This window comes from Schistocerca serialis, chromosome 1, assembly GCF_023864345.2.
Source record: "Schistocerca serialis cubense isolate TAMUIC-IGC-003099 chromosome 1, iqSchSeri2.2, whole genome shotgun sequence".
In the NCBI taxonomy this organism is placed as follows: domain Eukaryota; kingdom Metazoa; phylum Arthropoda; class Insecta; order Orthoptera; family Acrididae; genus Schistocerca; species Schistocerca serialis.
The window spans coordinates 26,254,523-26,276,377 of record NC_064638.1 but is presented as its reverse complement, the minus strand read 5'-3'; the positions used below and the strand labels follow the sequence as shown (position 1 = coordinate 26,276,377).

General features: G+C 39.7%; 1 protein-coding gene and 1 long non-coding RNA gene across 2 annotated transcripts in view; one reads left to right on the top strand and one right to left on the bottom strand.

The window, feature by feature from the left end:
• Positions 1-8,376, bottom strand: part of LOC126456919 (differentially expressed in FDCP 6 homolog) — a 124,718-nt gene extending 116,342 nt beyond the window's left edge. Inside the window, exons 1-2 of the mRNA XM_050092857.1 lie at positions 8,255-8,376; positions 8,050-8,169 (exon numbers count right to left, since the gene is read on the bottom strand). Of these exons, the coding sequence (XP_049948814.1) occupies positions 8,050-8,169; positions 8,255-8,362 (228 nt within the window). The 5' untranslated portion in view covers positions 8,363-8,376. The remainder of the gene's footprint in view (positions 1-8,049; positions 8,170-8,254) is intronic.
• A 1,090-nt stretch (positions 8,377-9,466) lies between these two features.
• Positions 9,467-10,412, top strand: LOC126456914 (uncharacterized). The gene is made up of 2 exons (XR_007585411.1): positions 9,467-9,749; positions 9,900-10,412. It is a non-coding gene; the product is annotated as an uncharacterized LOC126456914 (long non-coding RNA).
• The last annotated feature ends 11,443 nt before the right edge of the window (positions 10,413-21,855 follow it).

Below are 21,855 nucleotides of genomic sequence, written 5' to 3'. Positions count from 1 at the left end.
CATGAACTTATATGTCATAAACTGCACTATTTCAAACCGAGCCAATGTTGAACACAACATCCTTTACTAGCAAGCTAGTGTCATCAGTGAACAGAAATATTTTAGACTTACCCATAATACTAGAGGGCATGTCATTTATATGAATAAGGAACAGGAGTTGCCCCAACACTGATCCCTGGGGCATCCCCCATTTGGTCGTACCCCACTCGGACCCCATATCACAGTCATTCTCAACATTGCGAATAATGACCTGTTGCTACTTGTTGTCAAAACTAAGAGGTGAACCAATTGTGAGCTACTCGCTGTATTTCAAATTGGTCCAACTTCTGGAGCAATATTTTGTGATCAACACAATCAAATGCCTTAGTTAAATCAAAAAATATGCCTAGCATTAGAAACCTTTTGTTTAACCCATACAGTAGCTCACAGAGAAAAAGAGAATATAGCATTTTCAGTTGTTAAGCGACTTCTAAGGCTGAACTGTACATTTGATAGCAAATCGTGTGACATAAAATGATCAATTATCCTTACATATACAGCCTTTTCAATAACACTAGCAAGCACTGATGGCATCGAAATAGGTCTAAAATATTCTACAGTACCCCTTTCTCCCTTTTTATAAAGCGGCTTTACTACTGAGTATTTTAATCGTTCAGGAAACTGACCATTCCTAAAGGAAAAATTACAAATATGGCTAAATACAGGGCTAACATGTGCAGCACAGTACTTTAATATTCTGCTAGATACTCCATCATAACCATGAGAGTCCTTAGTCATCAGTGATTTAATTATTGACTCAATCTCCCACGAGCCGTGGCGCTCGTTACTGCCGTGCCAGTCTCTTGGATGTCCATTATCGATCCTTCGATGTTTCTTATCTTTGCTTGCCTTGTCGTTATCCACTTTCGTGGGGTGAGAGGCAGTTGACGTTTGCTCGGGCTACCTGCTGAGATGCCGCGAGGTACGAGGTGGGAAGCAACCATGTATATGTGGAGTTGGTTGTACGCGGTCTGCCGGTTCAGCATGGAGGATATGTGTTGGCTGCCTGCCTGTCTGCTCTCCTGATTTTGCTCGCCGTGCCTTGCGACCGCCTAGCTTGGGTTGCTGCCTGGTGTATCCTACACGAGCCATACCGGACGTCCAGCAGAAAGAAAAGGAGCAAATGTATAAGACCTTTTGTAACCAATTTTGGTGGCCTCTTAAGTGTGGCCTTAGCATTTACGCTGCCTTTGGGGAGAGCTAAATCTTTTAAATTTAAATAGTTGGGGTTCCCTGTCCTTTATAATCTTTTGGGGGCTTTTATTTGAATTTTCTCTTTGGGGTTCCTTCCTTGTGCTTGGTTAAATGTTTACTTGTATAGCGGGAAGTGACTCCTGGTTAAAACTCGGAGAAGGTGTGTGATGTTACTGCCGCCTCCGGCATTCGTCTTTTCAATTAAGTGTTGTCATCCCTTCGGGCGACCTGGTGTCACTCCTCTTTAATTGAAGCTGGTTTGTGTGTACTTAATTTTGAATTGGTCATTTGAATTAATATTTTGGAGCGCAGTATAGCACTAAAGCAACCTCATTGTATACCACCTTGTGCCCCGGTCTAGTACCTTAATTTTCAGTGGCACGAGTTAGCTCCACTACTGGTTTTACTGATGTGCTCCCTTCAAAATCTTGTCTTGTGTAAGTCTGCCCCATGTGTGTCTGGGAACACAGTGATGAGCTTTAGTGTGACTTTAGTGCTAGTCAGTTAATGGAATCTTCATTTTGGCTTGGCTTCCACTGAAGAGTTCGAGTGGAACGAAGTGTGTTTGATTTGTTATTCATTTAATTACTGTAAGTTTGTTTGTTTAATGGAGAGCAAGACATCTAAAGACTGTTGGTATTAACTCCCCTAGTTGCTGGGTGTTGCTAATTCGTTCCAAATTGCCTACTACTTATTCAATGGCAAGGCTGTTGATTAGTTGGTTACTGTGAGTACCAATTCACGCTATTTATTTGTTGCCGAAATTGTTAAGGTGTCTGTGTCATCATTCAATCACTAGCTACGTGTTTGAGCTGAACTGATATAAACCTTACATTGCCTCCTTAAAATTTTTTGCCAGCAGAAATCCTTAAGAGATCTAAGTTTTGTCACTGCTTATGTTAACCTTTACTGGGAGCAGTATTTCATGTAGTTAAATTTTGTCTTAAAATGTGTATTTCTCTGATGTAATAAATGAGTGATAAAAGAAAAAAGTAAAGGGCCTGGTCCTTCCAATTGTGTCTGGTTTGTAACACGTATCATCCCCCTTGTCTATACCACAGAGGAGTATTTCAGACCTTAATCTCAGAAAGGCATTTGCAATGAGAGTTATATGATTCCCTGTATAAACTAAATTTTTATTTAATTCACCAGTAATGTTCAGAAAATGATTGTTAAATACTTTACATATATCTGATTTATCAGTAACAGAAATATTTTTGAAACTTCCTGGCAGATTAAAACTGTGTGCTGGAACGAGACTCGAACTCAGGATCTTTGCCTTGCAAGGGCAAGTGCTCTACCAACTGAGCTACCCAAGTATGACGCATGACCCGTCCTCACAGCTTCAATTCTGCCAGTACCTTGTCTCCTACCTTCCAAACTTCACAGAAGCTCTTCTGTGTGAGGACTGGTCGCGAGTTGTACTTGGGTAGATCAGATGGTAGAACACTTGACAGTGAAAGGTAAAGGTCCCGAGTTCGAGTCTCGGTCCGGCACACAGTTTTAATCTGCCAGAAGTTTCACATCAGAGCACAGTCCGCTGCAGAGTGAAAATGTCACTCTGGACAAATATTTTAAAACAAACTGACTTTATATCGTCGACCTTGTGATGATGACCAGACACTTTCTTCACAACTGCCCGTATGATTTTAATTTTATTCTCTGAATTAGCTACTCTATTTGCGTACCACATACTCTTTGCCTTCCTAACAACATTTTTAAGCACGTTACAGTACTGTTTGTAATCGGCTACTGTAGCTTGATTGTGACTACTAACATTTTGATACAATTCCCGGTTTGTTCTACACGATATCGTTAACCCACCAGTCAGCCACCCAGGCTGCCTTTTACAGCTAGTACCCTGTTTAAAACGTTCTAATGAAAAGAAACTCTCAAAGAGCATGAGAAATGTGTTAAGGATAACATTATATTTGTCATCTTTGTTATCGGCACTATAAATATCCTGCCACTCTTGTTCCTTGATGAGGTTTAAAAAAGACTATTACCGTTGGATTAACTTTCCTACATAATTTGTAATTATATGTGACTTGATCTGAGTAAAAAGACCTTTTAGTGTTAAGATTTGTGCATCGTGGTCTGAAAGGCCATTCACCCTTTTACTAATAGAATGCCCATCTAGTAATGAAGAATGAATGAAGATACTGTCTATGGCTGTGCTACTGTCCCCCCGCAACCTAGTTGGAAAAAAGCACAGTCTGCATCAGATCTTATGAATTTAGGAGATCTATCAACATCCTCTTTCTTGCACCATCATATACTAAATTAATATTGAAGTAACCACATATAACTAATTTCTGGTACTCCCTATAAAGTGAATCAAGAACTCTCTCTAGCTCCAGCAGAAATGCTCTGAAGTGAGAGCTAGGGAGCCTACAAACAACAAAAATTAGAAGTTTAGTCTCACTAAATTCAACTGCCCCTGCACAACATTCAAGTATCTGTTCAGTGCAGTGTCGTAATACGTCTATGGACTCAAGTGGAATACTGTTTTTTTATGTATGTAGCCACTACCCCACTCCGCAAGGAACTCCTTGAGAAGCAGCCAGCTAATGTGTATCCTGGTAAAGGAAGCCTCTGAATTGTCAAATTATTTAAATGGTGCTCCACATAACAATAATTTCAGAGTCAACATCTATAAGCAGTTCACTAACTTTATCTCTAATACCTCTTATATTTTGATGAAATATGCCAACTCCTTTTCTACTTGCAACAATGATGTCCCCTGAAGGTGACACCTTATACTGTTCCACACAGTAATTTGCGTTGTGCCCTGACTAATCACATTAACAGTGACTCCGTTATAGCTGATTTGGCTTTTTTTGATGTTGTTTAACGTCCTCTGAATATAAAATATTTTTTTCTTGTTTTAGAAGTAGGCAAACTTTAAAAGAGCGGTCTATAACTATACAACTGGCAATTTTAACAAAATTAATGGATGAAGTCTGTCATCCTTCATTCACATAATATCACTGAATAGTATTTCTTGACTAGGAGTCATTGTTACACCTAAGAGCTTTTAATATAGTGAGTACTTTAGATCTTACCTTTATTAATTTTAATAATCGACAAAGCTTTCCCATGCAGGTTGCACTTGTTGATGCAGCTTTAGGCTGCAAAACTAACTGTGTGTCACTAAGACAACAATTTCAATGAAATTCTTAATATCGTGCCCTTCAACGACGGCAGACACCCACAATATAAAATAATTTGTGGAATAAAAGGAAAGCGGCAGCTGAGTTCAGTTAGGTGGTAAAAATAACTATTACATTTCCACTGGATTATACCTATAGGGATACACAGGGGTGGTGGGAGGGAGGAGAAAAGATGGGTCATGCCTCATGCTTCAGCCTCTCCCTGCACCACGTGTCAAATAGGAATGATGTCAGAGTGCACAATTTCGATGCCAGCTGTGGGGACGTCCACTGTAGCTGGACAGCCAGTTTGACCTTCACCTTTGGTTTCTTTCTTGTGCTTCCTCTTCATTTATTTTTGTTTTCCTTGTAGGTTTTTAATTCTAGCTGAGGGTTCTTTGGTCATGTATCAGTAAAGGACAAAGAACAAGCAGTCCTGCAGCTCACAGACTGTGTGTTGGTGGAGCACTGGCTGTTAACGGACCACGAGGCACATCAGTCTGCAGTGTAGGTCCAGGTCAGAGTGGGAGTGCCAGATGGGTAGGACTCTTTTCTCCAATGGTAGGTGGGTAACTGTTTGTTTGTTCGTTTTGTTCTAGGGTGTAAAAACAGCTGGGGCCATATGCGCCCACATCAAAACTTTGGAACACAAAGACAGAGAGGAGTTAAAAAATGACTATACGCAAGTCCAAATTGACATAAGAAAAGACAGGTAAAAACAGGGACGCAGAGAAAGGGCTAAAAAAAGACACCACACAGAAACGGAGATCCAAAACTAAAAATTAAATAGCCTTCGCCATATTGCTTTGACGGATAAAAAGTAAAACACGGTCGACAGCCCGCGAGTCATTTGCTAAAACGGCCAATAACTCAGACAGCAAAGCCAAGTGGGAATTAAAATGGTTAAAAAAAATGGACATTCCATCAGGAAGTGGCAGACGGTTAAAATTTGGGTGCAATATGTACAAAGTTGTGGAGGAGAGCCACTTATCAAATGACAATGCCCAGTATGCAACCTAGTTAAAACGCTCCCCTCCTGGTGGGAGGGGAAAGAGGAGGTCATCATAGCCGCTGGGTGAGGCCTAATAATCCTGAGCTTATTCCCATAAAGGGAGGACCAATGGCGATGCCAAAGGGACACTATAGGTGGGTAACTGAAGTCCCCAATGGGGTTGTAGTGGGATCAGAAGGGAAAGGGGCTCTTGTGCATCCTGGCATACAAAGTCAGGTGTCCACCAGTTACTGACACAGATGGAAGAACAGACAGTATCACATTTGTTATCTAAGATGGCCGAGTTGTCACCTTTGCAGAGTTTGTTGTCACTTGAATCTGATATGGGAATTCACATCCCCCCCCACCCCTAAGAAGACGAGAGGCGGTCAACCCCAATGGATAGGGCATAGAAAATGAACGTTTCTCAAGGTTTACACACAGTTCTTCGACTGTGTGTATCATGAAAGCTCAATGTAAATTAACACGCTGGATCAGATCGAGGCTCTTGCGGAGGTCAACAGCGACGGAGATGTCTCGGAGCTCATCGCAAGACTGCACTGCCCATCACTGAGTAGGAGTCGCTGCTTTAATAGGGGGCAGCCTCTTCGCAGTTTTGCGTTTTCTTCAATATCTTTAAATGAAGAGCAATGGTTTTGAACCCGAGGAGGACTCCCCAATAGTTCTAGTACAAACTGAGTACTGATAGCAGCATTTCTCAGTATTTCTGTTGAAATTACTGCCCGTCAATGGCACTGCCAAGGAAGAAAAGTGATCGAGTCATACCTTTCCACAACAAATATTTCGTTATGTCTGGCGAAGCTACTGGGGCCCTGCGATTATCAGCTTGTGAGAGTCCGATTGTCTTCATTGCGTATTATCTGCCGTGATAGCAGACACTTTGCCACAGCACAGTACCCGTCGTTCTGAGCCCCATACCTCAAGCATGACAGGCAAATACTCCTCAGCAGGTGTGGCAGGCTGTGGCTCTGGCACCAACAGTGCATACTGTAAGTCAATTGGGGGGGGGGGGGGGGGGGGCTATGAGTGACAGGGTACCTGGCATCCCTCTATAACAGAATGGGTACCGTGTTTCGTTTTGGGAAACTAATTTGACCACTCACACATGAGGTGCCCAACACACAATTGCACAATGGGTGGAAAGCGTGCAGATAAAACTGGTTCATCACAAGATCAACACATCTCGGAAGCTTGTGTAACAAGCTAATATCTCAGAACTTACCACAGTAATTTAGGTCCTTGTCATTCTCAGTGGATTAACAGAATTACTGAACAACAGTAACAACAACAACAACTTCCAATATAACTTACTGGAGTTGTAAAATGAAAGCCACAAAATATAAATAATAGTAAACAGGCCTAAATACAACGAAGGGCTGCACGAATATTAATCCGTGGGAGAGAATCGTGCAAATCATCAAAAATTTAAATTCGTCAACACTCACAGATTGATGTCAACTATTCTCAGAGGCCTACTTACAAAGTCTCATGAACCAAAAGTGAGTGACGATAATATTAGTCCAATCACAATGTGCGCACAAGCGTGTAAGGAGTTGTTGTTCTCGCAGTCCGTATGTGAATGGAACATGTAGCACCCTTTTCCATGCACTTCACAATGGTCTTTGGAGCATGTGTGTGGATGAAGATAGGTAGAGACTCTGATAAATCCACAGAGTACGAGTGGGAATGTGCACGTTTCCAGTACAGACAATATGACTGGAAAATATAAAAACCGCCACTCTCCTGATAATTTGTTCGTATTAATAGAAAGTACAGTAACAGTACGCAATCACTTTGAGTAATTAATGACATTAGTATAACACCCTTTGGGAAAACAGCAGCTAAATCATAATATGGGCAGATACACAGCACAGTCCTGTCACAGAAAGAATACGCTCTGGTGTTTGATAATTCTACAAACAACACAGCATGCTGATGAAACACATCAATCAGTTAAAAGACACATCTATTTTGAATATCACATTACTCTCTTATATCATTGCACAAGGAGTCAGTTATGATATGCCACATGAATTTTCTTTTAGATAATACTCTTGGATGATTCCAGTAACTGTTTATTCAAGACATATTGTCTAGTATTGTATGTTTCGACATAGATAGTCTTCACAAATTGTCATGGATTATTTCTGACGAATTTCAGTTACGAAATAAATATACGTATCGTGATGGTGCAATTAAAATGCCCAACTCCTTGAAGGAAGAAGCAACACTTGGCGACCGAGGGTAAACACCAGGTACCATTCTTACAGCTTGTTTTTGTGCAATCAATATTTTCGAAGTGGAAAGACTTTTACAGACGAGGCAAAAACGAAACATTTACTTCATTCTCTTTAATAGTTAAATACCTCTTGATAACTAGCCTCATATCATGCAACTTAATAAAAGGAACACATTAATGCGCTAACAAGTACAAATTAGTGAAGATTAATGGTAATGTCCACTCATTTTGTTGTGAACCCGAGTGCTTGCCGACACCAATTAGATAATTCTAGTGCCTAAGAAATACTGAAATGCCGCTCCACGAAGCTCCTGCGAAATTTTAAATATCGGTGATTCAAATTTATGCATTTTATTCGCCAAAACGATCAATAAAACTCGGTAAACGCCTCGTTCCCATTTCGCAATACGTACCTCTCGTTGTAAATAATAACTATAGTGTCCAAAATTCAGACATTTTGTGCTGCGATAGTGTTCTAATCCCTTCTCAACGCCGTAAAGATCCAATAAAGTGCCAATATTAGCTGTAAGGACCTGGAACAAAAAGTCTCTGTAACTCTATTCCTCTTCCTATTAAGGGCATCGACATTTATTTAGAAAAGTTTGCAAAAACATTTACTTTTAATCTCGATTTCACCACAACACCGCTTTTATCTGACGTTAGCGCGTTAAACGCATGCCATATGCTATTCATAACATTTTTTAAAATGACAGACATCGCTTTCATTCAACAGGTGATCCACAAACATACACAAACTGGATTCTTATTATACGCCTTACATGGTAACGTCTTCGGATTGGGGAATACACGACGGGCTACGCCAATCACAGATCTAGAGTGCTCACTTATCTCTGCTAGAATAGATAGAGGAATTCACTTGAAATAAGATTACTACCACAATTCCGAAAAAATGTACTTTTTTACGCTGTAACGCTGCCATTTGGCAAATGTCGCAATTTTCTGTTGATGCGAGCGGTAATCAATGAGTGTGAGGATAAAATACGTTTCCCCTTGAATCTACGGCGCACAATACACGCAGGCCTGATGAAAAAGGTCAATGCACAATAAGGTCATCTGCCAAAAACTGAATATATTTCGGAACAGTGAAGAAAGTAAGTCCGCTAATCGAACATTATGAGAGATTTTGTATGCGAAAACCATAATACTCCCCTCTCGATATAAGACAGTAACCTCTAGATCGATTCACACTCGACGTCAACGGAAAGGAAGGGGCGTCACAGTCAAATGATGGAGTTATGGGCCAGTTGTACAATCTAGGGTTAACGTGGAGTACGCGTTGTACGACATTTTACTCCCTGAAAAGCGTTCCCGTCCAGTTAAAGTTGGCAACAACTTAAGGGTCCAAATGGAAATGCCTTTACGATCGCTCCCATCAGCCACAGCGCCGAGTGCCAACTTTGTTTGCGCGTACGTCATTTCATATTTAGTGTTTACATTAGTCGTCGTCTGCAAAATAGTGTGCCGATCGTGAGCGACCGTTTCAGATCGCGAAGTTGTAATTTGTGGCTATTTTGAAGCTGGAACATATTCTGTAGACAAGTTCAAGAGTGTAGCAGAAAACACGAAAACTTCTGCGGTCTCAGTCAATGAAAACAGAGAAGTGTATACATCAAGGGGTACTTGCATGTATAACAGCATACCGATCTATCGTAAAATTAGTAAAGGATTAGGCACTTCTTGTTTGACTAGTAAGAGATCTTCTAGATTCCGAGTAAAGTATGGGAAAAAATAACTAAGTTTCCTTTCAGAAACAACTTCACACAGATCGACAGAGCAGCTGCAATAGACGTACATTCCCATCCCCCCCCCCCCCCCCCCCCAAGAAAGAAAAATGTAATTATTATGCCTAGAAAAGTGAGCAGGAGGCTACAGATCGGTGACGCTCCCATACGGGAAATGTAAGTTCCAAGTTGTGTATAATGAAATTTACTAATTGATCAAGTTGTCCAAGAGAACGGCACAATCCAAGTAAGGAACATAATATAAAAGCGACAGTGAAATGCTGTCTCCATTGTAAATAGTTGGTCGTTTCAGGCTCCGGCCATGACAACACAGACATCACTGAGATTGATTTGACTGACAATACTAAGAGGTATTACTGGCTAGCTTGCTGTTGTATTTATGTCTTGAAGTACTAATTCATTTCAGCAGCGAGGGTTGCTACAGAAAGTACCTTTGCTGAATTAGTGAACATTGTGCATCCACTTTGCAGTTATTGGAAATATATAAATCTTGTTTCCAGGATGTGATTATTAATAATTGTATTGAGCAAATGTATGAAGAATATGTCAACATTTACAGTAATAAACAACCAAAATATTGTATATAATACTGGGTCAGAAATGTACGTAGGTACATATCCAAATGGAAGCTGTTATGATATCTAACCCTAACTGTGTACATTACAGTAACTATTTCATACATAGTTTTGGCTTTTGCACTAGTCTTTATCAGCTATTAGTAGTATTGGACGGAAGGGGAAGTAACTGAGACAGGACACCTTCATTGTGTCCTTCCTTTTTTTATAGTCATCTCAGCTTCAAACTGTCAGTTTTTTTTCCAGAATAAAATACCTATACTCAGATGTGGAAGAATTAGCGGAGTTGCAGACGGTAGTGCTTCAAAAGTACCATGACAAGAACAAAAGGAGGGAGGAAGAACAGTTTTCTTCCTTTTTTTTAAAAAAAAGTTAAAATTAGGATCAGAAAATACAAATCAAACAAATGATTTCAGAATAAAACTATCTTATTCCATATACCTGTGTTTATTTTATTTTCACTTAATTACATCAGATAACCAAAATAATTAACAAACTGCCTCTTGTCTATTTTGTCCAGCAGCTGCCTCATTGACGGAACAGAGTCACTTCTAAAAGAAAAGAAAAAGCATCATATGTAACAATTTGTTTGACAGTTAGAGAAATTTGAAAACATAACTTGCTACCTACTCCTTTCACTGTTCCGATTATGTACATTCAGTAACCAAAGATTCTCTGTTAGTTAAATGAGAAGTACCTATGTTCTTATGACCCACATATAACACTTATTTTATGATAAAAAAGAATGTTGGTAATACTAATAATCAATAAATAACCAGAATGAGATTTTCACTCTGCAGCGGAGTGTGCGCTGATATGAACTTCCTGTCAGATTAAAGCTGTGTGCCGGCCCAAGACTCGAACTCGGAACCTTTGCCTTTCGCGGGCAAGTTTGGAAGGTAGGAGATGAAGTACTGGCAGAAGCAAAGCTGTGAGGGTGGGACGTGAGTCATGCTTGGGTAGCTCAGTTGGTAGAGCACTTGCCCACGAAAGGCAAAAGTCCCGAGTTTGAGTCTTGGTCCGGCACACAGTTTTAATCTGCCAGGAAGTTTCAATCAATAAATAAATAAGACAGCCATATCCACTGCTTTCTTAAAAAGATTGACTTTCCTCTTAATTTTACTGTGTTACATCTGTCTTGAGTAAGCACAAATAATTCTAGGTGGTGTATAATTCTTTTTGCTCTGATACATTCACTAAAAGATGGAAAGTTGTTGTCCCAATGAGAGATAAGTGTGAACGACATTTTCTGCTATAGATGCGGCTGAATGAACTCTGAACATTAGTATAATATCAATTGCTTTGTTGCATTAAACAGTCATAATAAGCCAACAATTCAGAAAAAATGGTACTTCACAGAAGTGCTACATAGGATATTTCAGTTTAAGTTAGCTTCAGCTAGCTACAATCCAAAATAAAGGACCCAAAAAATAACTTGATATTCAAGGAAAGATGAAAGTATAGCATTCCAGGCACTCCTTCCACATGCTACAACTACACAGATTCATTAACTAGATTCCTGTTGTTATTTTATGATAAATATGGATGGACTTAGGTAGCTAATACTGATAAATGAGAAACGAAACAGGTATGTTCTGTAGCTGACACATCGCCATTTCTGTTTTAAATACTAACTTTCCTGTTAATCTTACAGTGTTAAACGTAGCTTGAGTAGGCACAGATAGTTCACTGGCTTTAGTGAATAAATGTAGCTGGGAGGCAATGTTCTTGCTCTGAAGCCTGTAATCCTAATATTTTCATTAAAAGGTGAAAGTTGTTCTGACACTGCTGTAATGTTTACAGAAAGGGTCATTCCTAATAGAAAACAGAGTCGGACAACATTTTCTGCTACTGAAGTAATGTGGCTGACTGGAATTGTAACATTACCACTTTATCGCAAAGTTTTGCCACATGAAAAATCGCCGTTTTTGTCTGAAACTGAAACAGCTGTTAATACAAATAGTACACATAACTGGTGTGATTCTTTGATTTGGGTAAGTCTATGGAGGCAATGCCTGCTTAATGAAGTGAAACAGCCCTTTCCACTACTGCAGGAATTGTAGAACACGCCAGATAAATAAGGCTATTGTTGTGTGTATAAGGGGCGTTCAAATGAAACCCAGTCACTAGTGTAAAGTAACGGTCAAGATTTTATTAACTCAAAAATGTAGTTATACACAGCATACATACTCAAAAATTGCCGCCAAAACTGCTAGCACATTTATCCCATTGCGACACCAGCCAGTCAATTCCATCCTCGAAGATGCTAGTACGCTGCTGTTGGATCCAGGCCTGGACCCAGTCACACACTTATTGTCCATTGTGAATCGATGTCCACAAATAGCTTGTTTTAGAAGTCGAAACACAAGAAAGTCACATTGTGAAAGTTCGGGACTGTACGGTGGATGTTCCACCGTTTCGCACCCAAACTGCTGTAATGTTGTCTTCACCGCACTGGCCATGTATGGGCTCGCATTATCATGCAGGAGGATAATGCCATCGGACAACATGTCTCGGCATTTCGATTTGATGGCTCATCTAAGGTTCTGTAAAGTCGCTTGATAACGCTGGGCACTGATGGTGGTTGGCCGTTTCAAGAACTCGACAAGCAGTGGGCCCTTGTGATCAAAAAAGGAGGACATTATGACCTTACCTGAACTGGTGAGCATGGCCTTTGATTTCTTTGGAGGTGGTGAAGTTGCATGTTTCCACTGCTTGCTCTGACACTTGCTTTCTGGTTCAAAATGGTGACACCATGTTTCGTTATGTGTGACAATACACTACAGAAGCCATATTCCTCCTCATGATAACGTTGCAGAAGACTCACAGATGGCACCATTTGAGTATTCCAATGTTCGGCGGGCAGTTGGTGGGGAACCCACTGCACATAGATTTTTCGAAAGTTCAAGTGTTGATGCATTATGGCGTGGACGGATCCCATGCTAATACCCAGTAACAGATGGATCTCATCCACGACGATTCTGGACTTGTCCAAGAGTAAAGGATTCACTTCCTGGACACAATGAGCCTGTCCAGGACGAGCATCGTCTTCCAGTGACTTGTTCACCTCAAGAAATCATCTGTGCCATTCCACAACACTTGAACAACTCAGACTGTACTCGCTGTACACAGCCTTAATCCATCTATACATTTCACGGCCTCCAACTCCCTTTGCCGCAAAAAATCAAATCACTCCTCATCTTTCCTGCTTACTCACTTGCATGTTCGGTAGTGGATGACAGCTTGTGTGACCACCTTCTCTTTGACGTGGAACGGTGCAGACGTGTCAGTAGATGGCGCCACCACACCCACAGTTACGTGGTGCCACCATACATGTAAGGCAAAGGTAGACGCACTGACTAAGTTTCATTTGAATGAACTTCATATCTCACACTAAATGTTTAAGGAAGAATAACTATTTAACACATAATTTTGTCTTGTACAATCATCTCTAGCAGCTATATGTAATCTGGGAGGTGAAGGGGAAGAAACCAGGGGTGCGACACCTTCACTGTGCTCATCCTTCTTTGCTCGTCATCTCAGCTTAGAACTTTCACTTTTGTTCTCAAATGTGAGAGAATTACCAGAGGTGCTGCTTCAAAAGTAGCTCGACAAGAACAAGAGAAGGGATTAACAACTGTGTTGGTTAAAAACTGATCATAAAGCTCAAAACTAGGATCATAAAATAAAAATTAAAACAAAAGATTACAGACTAAAAATATATTAATACATATATATCTGTTTGTTTTCTTTTCTTTTAATTACATCAGAGAACTGAAATAATTTTTTAAAATATGCCTCTCGTGCGTGTTGTCCAGTGTCATACACATCCTTTTAATAATTGAGCTGGCTGTCCCCTAGCCAATACCAAAGAAATCTCCAATGGACAGAAAGAAATCACCAGAGGCAAAATACAGGGTGTCTCATGAAAGATGCCTGGAAGGGGTCCATGCATAGTGTGGCATGGCCACCGGCTGCCGCCACCACATCCGACAGCCGCCGCTGCGCCCTTCTCTCAGACACTAATTTGCAGGTAGCTGGCAGCGTGCACCCTTCCCCTGAGTTAAGCATAAAAATGTTTGTCACTTGATTAACTTAAGTTTACCTTTATTCACAGCAGGTGTGCAAAGTGATGCCCCTCTGTGGTAACAGCAGCCTGACATTTCCTCAACACGTTAGCAAACACTCGACGAATTTTAGATGCCGAAATCTGGGTAAAGACTGTCTTCCAACTCTTCGAGCATGTGGGGATTGGTTGCATACACCTTGTCTTTTAACTTTCCCCAAAGGTAAAACTCACACGGACTTAGATCTGGAGAACGAGAAGGCCAATCAACTATCCTATCATCAAAAACACTTTATTTTGCTGTCATAGAAACATTGGCGATGTGTGTTTTTGCATTGTCCTGTATGAAATAATGGTATATCTTTTTGTTAGGTGTTAGTTCTAAAAAAAAAAAAATGATGCAATATATTGTTCACATACCTGTCAGACATATTGTTTCATGGAAAAAGATTGGTCCAATAATTCATCTTGCACTAATTGCACACTACACTCCTGTTTTGATGTCATGCAATTGTTGATGTAATTCATGAGGCTTTTCGGAGCTCTAATGTGTATTGTTCTGAGAATTTACATCCTGAGAAATGCAGTCATGCTTTATAGGGGAAAAAAATCTCAGGATCAACTTACTCACTGTTCAAAGGCTCCAGCAGCCAGCTGCAGTAATAATGTCAAACAACAGTAACTGAGTTCCTCAGTTGATGCACTACAGGTATTTTGTATGGTTTCAATTTCAGTTTGTGCACAGATCTGTGACCAGATGTTCTTGATACACCAGTGTGAAGTGCCAAATGATGCAGAGATTTTCTCGGACACCCGTACGAGGCCTCCCCTGTCTCATCTAATTTATTTCTGGTTAAAACATTAAGTTCTCTAGACCTTCACATCTGTAACTCAGATCCAGTCTCATTTCTTCACTAATCTATGTATCATCAAATCTTTAGGAAATTTTGATATGAATTCAGTCCGTCATTCCACATACGATTCTGTTTTTGCATACTTCAACACAGGAAACACTCATGATCTTTCGTGTATACAATACCAAATGGAAACTCTAGAGGAAACTCAAAGCAAAACACCAAAACACTCAGGCAGAGAGTATAGAAGACATGCAGTCAATTAAACTTGACAAAAAAACTCAAAACGAAACGTCAGTATACTCAGCCGCACAGTGTAGGGAGCACAGGGAAGGTACTGGTGTCCGAGGACTACGCATAGTAACAACTGGCAGATGCAGTGACAACAGCCGGCAAACACGCTGTGTGAACCTCAGACCCCGCCCCGGCGTCTTTCATTAGACACACAACATTTGAGTGTTTGTAGTAGCTGGTTCATTGGTGGAACAGAGTCTTTTCTGAATGAAAGGAAAGAATGACATGAGGCAATTCAAGAGAAATTTAAAAAACATAACTGGCCAGTCACTCCATCCATTGTTATGATAATGTAGGTTCAATAACTAAACATTCCTGTTAGCTGAATCAAAAGTAACTATGTTCTTGTAACACAGAGATAATTACTTTATGATAAATATGGATGTGCTTATGTGGATAGTACTAACAACTGAGAAATACAACCGCTGTCTTCTATAGCTTTCTTTTTCATTTCCCTCTTTTTTTTAATTTACCTTCAGCTAGCTACAGTTTGACTTACAGGAGAACACTGAAAAACTTGATATTCAAGGTAAGTTCAAAACATAGCATTCCAGGCACTCCCACATGCTACAACTATACTGATTCAATAACTGCTGCTCTTATAATATACAAACATAGCTATTAATTTATGATAAATATGGGTGGGGTTTGTGGCTAATACTAATAACTGAGAAACAACAGCTATGTTCAATAGCTGGGGAAGCATCACTTTTAAAAAAGGCTAACTTTTCTCATAATCTTATCTTGTTAAACTTAGCTTGAGTAAGAATAAATAGTTCCTTGGCGTAAGTGAATAATGGTAGATGGGAGACAATGTTCTTGCTCTGAAGCATTAATGGGTCTCTGATCCAAATATTTTCACTAAGAGATGGAAAGTTGTTCTGATACTGCTGTGGTGTTTACAGATCAGGGCATACAATATTTTCTGCTATTGATGAAATTGGGACACTACTTTTTTATCACATCATTTTGCTTCATCAAAATGTTTTGCAACATGAAAAATCAATGTTTCATCAAGAACAGAAAAAGCTGTTAATATAAACAGTACACGTAGCTAGTGTGGTTTTTCAATTTGGTTAAGTCTATTATGCCGCCTAAATTGAAATGGTCCTTTTCGCTACTGTGGCGAGTGTAACATACACCAGAAAAACAAAACTATTTTTCTAAGAATCGTCATTTTAATGTGCTGATTTATATAAATAACATGACAGAATTCACGAGGTACTGAAATCGAATGAATACTACTACAAAGAAACAGTATTATTTAAGAAAGCAGAGAAATAGTTTCATCTGTCTGTCACATGCTCCACTTTCTCACATACAAGATTGCCAATATGAAGTATGGTTTCCTTTGACAAGCAAAATGTGGATATAAATTTGGATTCGGTGGCGTCTTTATTTCTTTCCCTTCCTCATTCTCATGAACAGTTCAGCCAAAATCTCGTTATCGCTGTCTGCATCTGTCACTATCCCAGCCATCTTGAAAACTTATTCCCCTGTTCGCTAACTGGCCAGAAATCGGCAGTTAAGTTATCTCTAGTTTATTCTCCAGTTAGGCTATGTTCACAGTGGCTCCAGTGTCAGTGGATTCCACTGATGACCGACACGACCAGGAAATGCCTGATCTTTTCAAATCAGGATGCCACTACGTGTGTGGTCACACTAAAGCCAATTTTATCTCCCGAATGTACAGATTTCGGACAACAATCGGTGAAATTCAAATTAAGTATTTTCTTCAGTCAAATCAACCAACGTTCTCATACATGAAATATGGAGCGTGAGAAGCTGATAAATTTAGCCCACGAAAGAATGAGTTTGTGGCATCCTGGGGATGAAAATATCATAATGGGGGTATAGTTCGGAATCTATGGACTGAAATCATAGGTTTATTCGAAACTCCAAATATGCAAAAAAATTTATTGGAAATTTTAGGCATAGATTGTAACTGCCAAAAATAATTTGTTCTAGTCAGAAAGGTGACGTGTCTTACATGCTTACAGTTACTGTACTGGATCTTTTTTGTGGTAGGTTGTCATTAGTTGTCTACAAATTATTATTACTGCTTACTGGCTTTTTATGCCAGCAGGATGGTGATTCTGTTAATATGAAGTGGTTTGCAAAATGTGGTATAGGTACGTATTTCCACTTTTAACTGCTTTAGGTTTTCAGCGTATCTTATGCTACACTTTATGCTTGTCTTTCACTCTTGTGCTATGTGACAGTCACTGAAGGTTAATTGATGTGCATCTGCACAACTTTAAATAAATACAGCAAAACAGGGTGTTTATAACTTTCTTTTCAACGTCACCACGAATTATCTTGAGTATGTAACACAACATTTCTACCGCATCTCGTATATTCGTAAAACTTGTCTGGTTACTCCAGTAACTGAGGACAGAGTGTATAGAACTCACCGTGTTCTTTATGAGATAAGAAAGTTCATTCACATGCATTTGGCGTATTTTTGATAGCAGAAGCTGTTATACAGCAGTCGTATCCGAGCACGGAGGTGTCATGGTATCCATCCCACCCTACTAGCTTTAAATATAACATACTTCACACATGGAATAGATTCTAACCTAACCTCCTTGACCCTACCAAAAACTGACGATGGAGATTGGACGCATTATGACCACACTGTCGGCCAATGTTATTAGACAACTTTTGGTGACAGTGTCTGACAACTTTTGTTGATGCCACAGTGAACACAGCCATAGGCATTATTCCGGGTTCATACAACGCATTTCTTGTGCTATTCCAAGAATAGAGTTCAGCTGGCTGTTAACCGGAGATTGTGCAACTAGCCCTGTGCAAAAATTATCTAATTCATCATAAAACATATGCAATGTGTCATGAAAACAAACAGAAATAATAAAGGCTAAGAATTCAAAAAGAACAAAATTCACTACCATAATACCGGTATTGTGATATGACTGAGAATGACAAAAATGGTTAAAATCCAATGTTAGCAGGCGATGAGACCATTCCCTCCACCAACATCAGTGTCAGAACTTTCTTCCACAGAAACCTTGACCCTGATGTCCTGTTCAATCCTGTCTCATTTCCTTGAATACTTGTGAGAATGAAACTCCTCGATGCTGCAGATTAACGCCATTTGAAATGCACCATGAAAAAAGTGTTTCATGGTCAATGCTACTTACATTAAAACTTCTTATATAAATTATTAACAAGCTTATGTATAAGCACAACCTGTAGGTATCCTGTATGTTCGTCATCATAGGCAAAGTACAATGGGCTGCAGAAACTTGATATCCATGTTGCTAAAAAGTACTGCCTCTGCCCACCAAGTATATACATCAATGTCTGTTAGCAAGTATTGGTATCTTCCAATGGGGGAAGTGATTCTACAATGTCCAAATGTAGATGGGAGAAATTGTCTTGACATTTTTGGAAATTCTACCACTTGCTTATGGACTTGTCTGCCACCTTACATTGTTGACACACCATATGTCATTGCCCACCTGTGACAATGTTTCCATCTTTCCATACACTGGGCCATATGAATCACTCTATCATAAGCCTAAGCTTGTGTTTGCGCTAGGGTGAGCGAATTTGTGAATTCCATGTAAAACTGTTTCATGTAGTCCTTTAGGTACGAAAGGTCTGAGTTAGCTTTTTGACATATCATACCAAATCTTTACTGTAGTCCCTATTAGCTGTATCTGCTTAAAATTCAGTCCCGTCAATTTGCTCAAGAGCTGAGTATCAGTAGCCTGTGCTGTGGCCAGCTGCTCGTAACCCATTGTATGTGAGATAGCTCTGCCCATGAAAGAAAGTCAGCCACTACGTTTTTGACTCCTTTGATGTCCCTAATATCTGTTGTGAACTGTCAAATAAACTTGTGCCATCAGAATTGTCTTGGGGCCAGTTGTCCTTGTGTTTGCTGAAGATGAAGGCTGTACACCTGTGGTCCATATATATTATGAACTGTCTGGCCTCTACTTATGAGCAAAACTACCTTACTGCTTCATACACAGCTAGTAGTTTTTGATCAGATGCCCCCATTTCAATCTGGGATGCTGTGATTTTTATGAGAAAAAAAACTTAAGTGTTGCCAATATGCTTCCATATACTATTGGAGTGCAGCTCCAATTGCCTGTTGGCTGGTGTCTATGACTACTGCTGATGGTGCATCATACATGAGATAGTATAAAAGAATTACTTTCTGTGAGCTGGTATTAACCTGGTTGAAGGCTCATTGCATCTCAGGTATCCACTGCCAATGCTGTTGACATGTGGTGTCTTTACCTGCCAACGCCGTCATCAGTAGCCCTCGTACCTCGACCGCGCCAGGTAGATGCCAATGGCAGAAGTTTATGACCCCTAAGAATCTTCTTAATTGATGGAAGTCTGTTGAGTGAGGTATGTTCTTTGTCATTTCAGTTTCATCTTTTAAGGGGTGGATGCTGGCTGCCAAAACTGCATAGCCTAAGAGATTCACTTGCTTCTGCCGCAGAGTGCACTTTGCTTCATTGACCACTATGCCACACTTGTTTATCGGGACCTTGAGATATTCCTCATGTGCTGCTGTGGCAGTCCTGGAAAATACCAGGATGTTATCCAGGTATGCAAAGCCTCTTAGGACTTCATCAACAAAATGCTGCCATGTCTGCACTGTGTTCTTTGACCCGAATGGCATTCTTAAAAACTTGATCAACCTTTATGGAGTTATAACAGAAGTCTTTGGTATGTTTTCTTTTTTTTTATTTATTTATCCTTTGACAAAGTATATTGCAGGGATCGAGATATATTTTCATTTCATGCACTGACAGGTACATCGTTTTTACTGTCTACTATCTAACAAAAATATAATTTATTACAAAATTATTCTACAGCTATTTCATATTAAATTAGAGTTTGTACGATTTTTCTTTTGATACAATAATGGTATTGCAATTGTTTTGAACTGTAGTGTACATAAATTTATTAACACTGTAATAACAGTATTCTATTAGAAAATTTTTGAGACATTTTTTGAAAATATTTTTATAGTTTATTTCTCTCAGGAATGAAGGGAGTTTTTCAAGGGCTTTTGGTCCAGCATACGATGGCTTTTTTTTTTTTTTTTGTATTTTGTAGTGTTGTGTAGGCTCATGGAAGAGGTTCCGTTTTCTTGTGTCATGGTTATGTTGGTATTGTTATCTCTAGTATCAGCAGAATATTTGAATTTTGTCCAACAGAGGAGTTCGTATAGGTAATGCTGGTATTTTGAGAACTTTAAATGCTGGTTTACATGAATCTTTCCATGTAAGGTTGGCTATAATTCTTATGGCTCTTTTTTGTACTTTAAATACTTTATTAATTTTTGTTTTTGAGGTACACAAAATTATGCCATAACTTAATGTTGTATGAATTAATGCATAGTATATTGTTTTCATAATGCCTGTATCTTTTAGGTAGCTGAGTTTCTGTAGCACATATAGGTTTGCGCTGAGTTTCCCCCTTATATATTCTAAATGCTTATCCCAGTTTACATTTTCATCGATAATTATCCCAAGGAATTTGTATATTTGGTGTTCTCTGCTATGCACTCATCTATGCATACATTGATATCTTCACTGTGAAAGTCTCGAAGTCTGAAGTTTACACAAGGTGTTTTGCCACTGGTATCTGATTTTATGCTTTTCTTGGAATCAATTATGCTGAGTGTTGTGGCTCCTGCTGTCACGTTGATGAAGTCTTTACTCGTAGTATTCAGCACTGGTTATCGGTCTGGAATTATGCATTTATTCAATACACGGTAATCCCCACAGGTTCTCCAGGTGCCATCCTTCTTTTCACTTGATGCAGTGCTGTTGCCCACAGGCTTTCCAACCTGCATATGACACCTGGTTTTAGCATGATCTCAGATTCTGCCTTTTGTTGCAGCAAAGCAGTTGGATGCTAATTTTATCAGTTGTCGTGAGATTGGTTGGCCAGGTGTCACATTTATTAGTGTACTGTGTTATGCGACACCCTTATATTTGTGATGCTCACAACACTTTGACCTAAAGATCCTGTTATGACCTCTCTATCCATCTTTATCTGTGCCACACAGATTAATCTCTATCTTTGTCTGACAAATAAAATATGCTCCCACAAAGGCTCTGCTATATCTGCTTGTACGAAATTCCATATGCACTTCCTACTAAATCTCAAAGCCACGTCTACTTCAGGATCTCCATATGTTGCTACGGGCGAACTGTTTGGCACTATGAGGTGAGTAGCTTGGCTGACATTGCACTTCTTTTTTTACCAATTGGTAATGTGCTAATGTCAGACTGAGTCAATCAGACTGTAACAATCTACCTGAACATATCTCAAGTATTATCTGTGTGACAATGTTAGCAGGCTCGTTCGGTTACTCACTCTTTTTGGGGCAAAATTGTCTTCGACTTCTTTATTATGGAGCTTTTGATGAGTTCTATGGCCCAATATGCCTACTGTTGGGTGCTGGCAACATTTGGGTATGTACACCTTGAGGTCCACTCATCGAAATGCCAATGATATCAACATGTTGAATCTGGCTCGTTCGTACTGCGTCCAGCGTCTTGTCTGGGTGTTTTCTTCTTACCCTCTGCTAGCGTAGCAACTTGCTTCTGTAACGCTTCTATCTGCTATTTCAAGTAGCTTAACTGCTTACTATTGTCCTTATGTTGCTCCTTCT